At 36.1% G+C, this 9,475-nt stretch overlaps 1 protein-coding gene across 1 annotated transcript; it reads right to left on the minus strand.

Moving 5' to 3' along the window:
* Positions 1-384: 384 nt before the first annotated feature.
* On the minus strand, positions 385-7,476 carry glipr2l (GLI pathogenesis-related 2, like). The gene is made up of 5 exons (XM_087812943.1): positions 7,262-7,476; positions 5,157-5,265; positions 2,921-3,024; positions 2,460-2,537; positions 385-754 (listed from the first exon to the last, which is right to left on the minus strand). The coding sequence occupies exons 1-5, from the start codon at positions 7,272-7,274 to the stop codon at positions 597-599; spliced, it is 462 nt and encodes a 153-aa protein (XP_087669069.1). The 5' UTR covers positions 7,275-7,476; the 3' UTR covers positions 385-596.
* Positions 7,477-9,475: the final 1,999 nt, after the last annotated feature.

The following is a 9,475-nucleotide window of genomic DNA, read 5'->3' on the forward strand; positions in this document are numbered from 1 at the left end:
GTCACGGGGGTCCAAAATCTGGCAGTGGACCAACTGCTGCCATCTAGCGGCCGGAAATGTAATTGCAACTCAAAAATGAATAAACTGCCTTAATTGTAAATGTAAATATATATAATTTTATATATTCACACTATTGGATTTGTGTGTCAAATTTTCTCACCGTCCTAATAAGAAATAATTGTTGTATGTATATTATTTTAGAAATATTGCGTATGTTTCAGTAAAGATATACGTTTACGATTACGTCGATGGTGAATCACGTTCGTTCTGAATATTTTCCCATAAGTTCCCGCTCCCTGAGCAGGAAGTGTGAATCATTCTTCTGCCGAACCTCCTTATTGTAGCATCGTTTCGCACGGAAGAAAAGAAAACGGTCAAAATCTCCCCAGAGTGATTTTCTTTTTTATTCAGACAGTTTGGCATTGAACAAACAAACAGGGGAGAACTCAGGAGCTTCTGCCAACACGACGCCTTAATCCCCCGTCAACACATCAACCTAAAGTCAAGTCAGGTCTAGTCAGCGTTTTTTTTTCTCTCTGTTAAGGTTATACAACAGCGTCGACTTTTTTAATGTAACCGAGTTCCCGTCGTGTGGGTCACGCAGCCGGAAGGACGTTGCTCTCGAAGTGTCCCTGGTTGGTGATGTTCCCGGCCGGCGAGTAGCGAGCCACCACGAACGTGGAGCCGTCCGACGCCGTGGCCTTCCCCACGCCCAGCTCCTGCGTGCCCTTCCACACCATCGCCGTGAAGTGACCTGTGGGCGGCGAGGAAGAAATAACAGTGGGGGGGTGGTCAGCTCCAGACGGACGCCTGGACTCTCCAAATATTTATCCCATCGGTCTCGTTTCTAGCACTAACAATGTGTCGTGGAAACTGGAAGAACTTGGAAAAAAAGGCGAAAACGAGCTGTGGCATCAGAAGTAAACGGTTTGTTGTTTAACACAAATCTTAGTTAATTTCAACTGACAGTCGACAGAATGTTTTGGACTCGATGAAGTTTCCTTTTATCGTCATTTCACACACAAGTATTTTTTTTGTCTTTCTTCATATGTTGATTTAATCTTGAGCTCTTTTTTTTAAAACGCTGCTCTTCACTCGTGACTATGAGTTTTCGTGGCGAAATTTAGTCAGAGATGGCGCTTGCATTCATTTGTTTACTGGCTTCCTGGAAGGGCGAAACAACACAACAAGAAAACTGTTGTTGTTGCAATTACAATATTCTATCAGCAGGGGGAGCCAGAAACTAAAAAGTTCAATCTGCTCCTGTTTTAATGACGATATGTATGATTATCACAATGAAATACCTAATAAAACCTCGAATATTTACAAATTGTATTTAGCATTAACAATTCAATAAATAAGATCGTAGAAATCTTTTTTACCTCTTTTTTTTAATCTATTTATTATTGTAGTACCTCTTTGGACAACTGTATATTATCTTATATTAAAAGTAATTCCCTTAGTGTATCAATTTTAATGTGAATGTGAGTTAATATACAAAAAAATTCTGACCTAAATCTGAAATCTTAATGAAAATTTAAGATGAGGCAGTTTGAAACAACATGTCTCTAGCAATTTTTTTAAATTTTTTTAGACACGAGAGCTAACAATGCTAGCACGCTAAAATATATATATTGATTCTCAGTTTGAACAGATATTTTACGTTGTAAAACCGAATGCTATAAATATTAATGAAATGTCAATATTTTGACAGATGCTAGGCTAGTTAGCAACGATTTATGTTAAGTCAAGGATATGTTCACTTTGTTATTTATCTTTGCTTCCGTTTTATTTGCTCAGTGTGTTTATCTACGTCTGACTTCTTCTTTATTACAACATCATGTTTGTGTAGAAATGTTACACAATGTTCATGACCTTTGTGTCACATGACAATCCAGTGTTGAGGTGTTTCAAGACAAGTTTTGTTTTTATAGCTCACCCTTAGCTATAATGTGATACTATAGTAACAAGGATATATTCGTAGTATTGTCGAGTACTTGACTCTGGTGTTGCAGAATTTACAGACCACATGACTCTTGACGAAGTCGTAACTGCTTTCATTTGTTTTGAAACTTAAATATTTCTAAACATCAGCTTTAAAAGCTGCTGGAGTCGACTGTATCCTCTCGTCCTCAGTCATCACCAGGATCTCATCGTTCATATAGCTTTGAGGACATAATGCTGCCATCTAGAGACTTACATATATTTATTTTTACATCAATAAACAATGAAAATAATTCTTAATATAAGATCAGATACACCTTTAGTTGTCCAAAAAGTAACGAGTACACAAAATATATATGTGTCAAATGCCAATTCAGTGTCAAGTTGCGTTTTCATTGCCAACACAGCTAGCAATGGAGCATCGTTTGTCAATAAGTAAGTCAAATAAATGCGGGAATTGTGTTTGAGTTGTGGTTCCCCTGGACGTCCTTATAAAGGACGTCGAGTCTCGTTACCTGTGCCGGAGCAGAATCCAGGTCTGGAGAAGTTGTAATCCTTCACCTCGTTGTACCAGCGGTCGGCCACGTCCTTACCTGTGAGCGAGCGAAAGCAAGTTTAGCCGAGACCATCCGTCTCCAGGTTTATCGACTGAGCGACACTGAATCTCTTTTACAGCTCTGGACGACCACAAATCCTCCCGGGGGAGCATTTTGATTACCCGGTGGCACTTTTTGTTACCCGGTCTGGTCGTCTTAAAGATGTTTTACGACTCGCAGTGACACGCTTCTGCGAGAATTATGTTGTCTACCTCGTTCCTGAGATGCTGGTTGAGGTCGATCGATTTTAGTTCTACTTCATGCATGCTTACGCCCTCTACAGGCTAAGGTAACCCATAGCCTGTAGAGGGCGTCGCACGCATTCGTAGAACCTCAGTTATAATAAGTTATAAGATACACCTTGAGGATGGTTTCTCTACCTGTTTGGTCACATGACGCCCACGCCAGGTTTTCGCCACAGCTCCCTCGACTGGACTCTTCGCTGTGCTTGAGAATCCTGGTACTGGCCAAACTTTCAGCGTAGCTAGACGGAAAACAAGGGTCTTAAAAATACTTTAGAGTGAATTTTCTTTTGTTTAAAACTTTCTATTCAATGAGTGGCATATTCAGAATCAATGAAAATATGTTACTTTGTTAGTTTTAATATATACAGTCATTAATAAACGCACAAAATGGCGTATTTACTCAAACCTTGGGTCATTCTACGAAACAAAAAAAACAAAATTTTCTATAATAATAATATGAAAATACTGAGACTATACTATTTTAAAAATGCTTACAAAAATCTTATTTATACGAAAAAAAAAAGCAATATTTATGTCTATCTCATACATAACCGGTCGTAACGCTAACTCATTCTAACCAGTACAAAAAATAGTCAAATCAAAGGAAGCAGATCGGGGTATCAATCAAACCCTTGCAGGAGCTAGGGTCTTAATAAGGTGTAACACAAATCTATTTGCTTTTTTTGTTAGCTAGCTTTTAAGCTAACCATCCCGTAACACATAACAAAGATCACGAAACTGTTCAAACAAAAGTTTTTCATTGATATTTGACAACCTAGCTAGCTAATATTAAAGCTAGCCGTGGACATTCTAAGATCATCCTCATGACACTACACTGTCTAATGTCTGATTCGTCAATGCTAACCAAGAAAGAACCATTTAGGAAAACCAAATTTGACACTTTAAACCAAATTACAAATATGTGTTAACCTAGCTAGCTGATAGCAAATCTAGCCATGGAGATTGTAAGGTGTAATTTGTGACCCTCGTAACGCTACACGGTTTAAAGTCTGATTTGTAAATGCTTACCAAGAAAGAAAACCATTTACGAAAACCAAAATTGACACCTTTTGAATTGAACCGAGTTACACATATTACAGCGTGTCACCATTTCATGGCTTGTGTGTACATAAAAATGTTCTTTTCTGTGTTGATTTTTCTTTGTTATTTCACTCAAATTTACTTCTGTAACAAAAAAAAAAAATTGTCTGTTTAATCAAAGCGTTACTAGTTGACACTGTGCCGCCATCGTTGAAGGGCTAGCATGGTTAGCATGTGACGTTATCTTTGTCAAATCTTCATCTGACACCGACCCTTGTCATTCTTTAACCCCCTCAGTGACTCTCATGTGTGCAGAACGACACACCAAACCCTCCAGTTAAACACTGGAATGTGCCTTTTTTATTAGGATCTGGGGTCGTAAAGTAGAAACTGATGTTTGTAAATGAGTGACATGAGAAATGTCATGAACTCGTAAATAGCGGATCTTAACTGATGGTTGGAAACGTCCCAAATGCAACAAACACAACTTTTCCAGCTAAGTCTTAAAGAAAGAAATCCTTATCAAGCCTTGTGTTTTCTCAGGGTCAATGTGACCCAACATGTGTTTGTGGTATCCCTTGTGTTGTCTGTGGGTCAAGTTGGTTTTCAGGCCTTTTCGTTTTTTGACGATTTTCGATGAATATTTAATAAATATTAAACTTATGAATCAACAATCTTTAATACACAAGCAACAAAATAGATAAATAAAAAATAAATGTTATATATGCAAATAAATAAGTATTCCCTTTTCAGTATATTATGGATTTTTCTTCTTCTGCTCATTATTATTATCATTATTATTAGATTGCGCTAAAGTCTGGTTTTGATTGAGGATTCTGCCTGTTATAAGGATTTTTTTTTCATTGTCACTGTTGCTTATGGTTGATTTGTTGATACAGTTTTATTTAAACTGCACATTGTTTCGAGATAACTTCAGGATTTGACACTTAAAATAAAATTCTACTTTATACTACTTAATTTTTGTATGAACTGCACATTTTTTATTTACATTTTTGCATATATTTGGTATTTTTAAATGCAGCAAAAATGTAATTTCATTAATATTTCCTTCTATTTATTCACTCCCTTTGAAGGATTGTTTTCACTGAAAAACTAGGATTAACTTATAAATTTAAATGCTACATAAATGAATATTTCTTTAAAACTTTAAGCTGCAAATGCTATCTCATGAATATGAATTGGTGAAATGATTAAACCCGGTCAAAAGCACGTTGTCGCCTCCGTAACCATCCGTCAGCTTCGCTGTCGAAGCTCAACGCTTTTCCTGTCGGCGACGAGATCTGGTTTAATTGCTCGGTGTGTCACCCACCGACTGGCCTCTCTGCTCAACTTGCTGTTCAGCTTGAGTGGCGGCGCCTGGTGTTTCCTCCTGTAGTCGTTGTGACACTCCAGCAGCTCCCGGGAAAACTCCTTGGAGGCTGAGAGAGAGAGAGAGACGGACAGCTTGACAAACAAGACGCGATGATGCAAAGTGAAGAAATGATGAATCACTGCCGCGAATGTACTCGCTATGAAATGGCGTCTGCCGGAGTGACCTCGGTTTGACCTCGGGCCCGACAGCTGATGGATGGGGAGGAGGTACGGCATCACGGCTGTCACCGCCTGGTGCCACTCACTCTTCGTCACGAGCGCCTCCGTCGCCGACACAATGAGCCACTGAAGCTTGTAAACTATACTCTGCTGTCGGCAGTCAAACCCGGCACTTGTTTGCTCCGTTTCTCTTCCATAATTAACTTTTTTTTTTCCCTAGCGTTGTCGAACAACATGGCATTGTTCGGTCGGTGTGACTTGTCATTATGATAGTTGCCACATACAGCGTCAGGAGTAGGATTGTGTACTTAAAGATCAGGTTTTAGTTTAAGTACTTTTAATTTTGACAAGCTCGATCAAGTAAGGAGCTGCTGGGTTTAAATCCCAAGATAAAACGACAGTATGGAGGTATATTTATTTCCAAAAAATTCAAAAGTTTTGATTTAAAAGACAAACTTTAATTGGTTGAAGCAACTAAATAAAAATGATGACACAAACGTCCTACTACATAATATGGCTCTTCAACAAAAAAGTTATTTGAAAAAGAAAACAGGAAAATGTTTTATTTATTCAGAATATTTTTTGTAATTTAAGTCAATTTTTGATTGAAGCAACTTTTTTTGATTGAAGTAACTTTTTTTTATTAAAGTTAGTTTTATTTTAATTGAAGTTACTTTTTTGATTGGAGTAACTTTTTTGAATAAAGTTACTTTTTGGAATAAAGTTACTTTTTTTGACTAAAGTAACTTTTTTTTTATGTAATTAAAGTAACTTTAAAGAAAATGTAATTAAAGTAACTTTTTTTATTGAAGTTACTTTTATATTGAATCACTTTTTTGATTGAAGTAACTTTCTCTGATTGAAGTAATTTTTTTTTTATTGAGTTAAATTTTTTGATGGAAGTAACTTTTATTTAGATTGAAGTAACTTTTTTTGACTGAAGCTACTTTTTTGATTAAAGCAACTTTTATTTTGATTGAAGCAAGTTTTCTTAAATAAAAAATATATGTTTTGATTGAATTAACTTTCTTGGATTGAATTATAAAGAAAGAAAACAGTCGTATCCGCTGATGAGGGGTCTAAAGTTAGTGGAAAGTCAAAGTGGTGGATGCGAGAGACAGACTTTTATTTTATATTGAAAAAAAGAAAAACAAAACGTAAAAAAATAATGCCACCATTTCTTGGTCAATCATTGTTTTTAATACGTTTTCAAATGAAATGTATTTTGTTGAGTTTTTGCAACTAATGTACTAGGGTTATTATTTGATGTAAAACACCTTAATGATGTTTTTTTTTAAACTCAACTATTATATCAAGTTAATTCAATTAATTGCATTACTTTGAGTGTGAAACTATTAACTTAATTTGTATTTATTTACACTCAACTAAAAAGAATGAAATTATAAAAAAAACCTCTATGTTTAATTTTGTTTTAATAAAATAATAAATGAAATGTACTGTACAGCAGTTGGTCTGGAACATCTTTCTACTAATCAAACATTACAAAAAAAGTTGTTTAATCAAACTAATCTTCCGGTGATCGTCACCTCAGACGACGCCTTTATCCAGATCTTTGAAACCAACCAGGAGTTTCAACAGAAACCATCACTTTGACACGAGATTCATTTCAGAAATGATGTAAACATTTTGCATTTAAAAGTGTGCAACGAGCCAAACTGTACACACTTCTGCGTCACAAATGGTGTCACGAGTAGCATTGGTGGAGCAACTTTTTAAACATGTTTTTAAAGTCAATTGTAAAGGATACCTTCAAAAATATTTGCTTTTTTTTCTGCAAAAATAAAGATTAAACATCATCTTGAGTTCTTTAAAATGTTCTTGTTGGAACAGCTTCACAACCACAACAAACAGCTCAGATCTTACCTGACTTCCCCATTCTTGACAGACGGAAACAGCTGCTTTTCTTCTGGTTTTTTTTCTTCTGATCCGAACGATCCGCTTCTTCAGCCGAACATCTGGAGGCGACTCTCAACCCCTCGCCTTCATCGATCTTCCTCTCTCTGGCCCGGCTTCCCTCGCCTTCTGCCCTCTCTCTCCGACGAAGACACACCCTCTCACCCACGAAAGACGAGCCTTCGGCGGGAGTGACATCATTTCTGGGGGATGCAAAATGCCCATATATGGCTGAGGTTTTTTCCTGGTTTCAGTAGAAAAAAAAACAACTACTTCTGGTTGTTAAAGCAAGAAGAATCGTCATCCACTTTTTCCAACTTTAAACTTCAGTTAATCTCCTCGAGCTCCACAGGTGTGTCACTTTAATCCCATGATTCAAAGGTTTGTCAAGGGCGGTGGACACGAGGGTCCAAACAGGTTTTTTTTTTTGCCTCTATTTACCCTTTGAGCGACAGCTGCACGTGAACCTCCCGTGCAGCATGTTTTTTTTTTTAAACTCGTAATCATTTGAGGAACATTCCGCTCATTCCTTTTTACTCAAAAACATCTGTCACGGTTGCAAAAGTGTCGCGCAGGAAGCAGTGACGGCGTGGGCGGCGGCGAGACGTGCGGCCTCGCAGTTCCGTTCCCTGTCTGGGACTTCACTGTGTGATCTTCTAGAATCGTCCAAAAAACAAATACATGTAATTTTGGATAAGTGGTAGTTTGAAGGATTTAAGTCGGACAAAGTTCAAGCTAACTAGACAATCCAGTCGTAGCTAGCTTAGCTTACTTTAGCCTCTGCGGAGCCGATGTTTAAACCCGAAACACTCGTATTGTATACGTGGTAAAGATGTGTATATTTGAAATCCAATTTCACATAATCTCCTTTTTAAAGATTTTAAATGGGATTTATCGGGTTTTCAGAACGTCAATTAACATTGCAGAATTTTTGGGGCGAGTGTTAGCCGTGTTGCTTACTAGCTTAATTTCATTCATAGCCTTTTTAGCGAGTATACAAGGCAGAACTCTATTTAATCTTCTTATTGTTGTATATTACGTCTATTTCAGGAGTTTGTACATTTATTTCCGATTATAAAGTTATTTATCGGTTTCTAAAAATGTATATTAGCATCACAGGATCGTTAGCCGTGTTGCTAATTAGCTAAGTGTCGTATTCAGTTAATCATCTTTAATTTAAGAGAATCAGCATTTCAATGTGTTTCAGGAATTGTACTTGTATTTCAAGGGTTTGTGAATTCATTTCAGTTTGTACATTTATTTTAGATTATAAAGTTATTAATCGGTTTATAAGAAATTAAATTAGCATCACAAGATCGTTAGCCGTGTTGCTAATTAGCTTAACGTCGTATTCAGTTAATCATCTTAAATTTAAGAGAATCAGCATTTTAATGTGTTTCAGGAGTTCGTACTTTTATTTCAAGGATTTTTTTTTAATTAATTTAAGTTTCTAAATTTATTTCACATTATAAAAGTTATTTATGGGTTATAAGAAATAAAATTAGCATCACTGGAGTGTTAGCCATGTTGCTAACTAGCTAAACGTCATATTCAGCAACACCAATGTAAAAGCCAGAAATCAATTTGAAATTCTCCTTTTAATTATCATTTTTCTTGAGCAATCATCTTTTTTTCAGAGAATCCACATTCTGGTGTGTTTTAGGAGTTTGTACTTTTATTTCAAGAGTACATTTATTTCAGTTTGTATATGTGTTTCAGGGTTTGTCAATTTATTTCAGATTATAAATGTTATTTATTCGGTTTCTAAGAAACTAAATTAGCATCACAGGACCGTTAGCTGTGTTGCTAATTAGCTTTAACCATGAATAAAAAAGTCAGACCTCAATTTAAACTTGAGATGTTTCTGAAAAAATATGAATATTTAAACAAAAATGTATTATTAAGTGCTAGAATATCGTCAATAGTAATACCAAATAAACTAGCAAAGAACTATAGCTAGTACAGTTGCGCTCGTTTTCCTTCTCGCTTAGATTTGTGGGACTCCATTATTGATAAACAGTGAGAATCCCTTTGAGTCATGTCAGAAGTTCTAGATAACAATGACATTGTTTAAAAGTGAAATATTGTCGTGGAGTTGATATCATTTGGAATTCAAAGGTTGGTAATGATACCATTTATTTATTCACATTAATTGTACTTTAATCTGTTTTGTTATTTACTTTT

Source organism: Callionymus lyra, chromosome 17, assembly GCF_982586985.1.
Source record: "Callionymus lyra chromosome 17, fCalLyr1.hap1.1, whole genome shotgun sequence".
Lineage (NCBI taxonomy): Eukaryota > Metazoa > Chordata > Actinopteri > Syngnathiformes > Callionymidae > Callionymus > Callionymus lyra.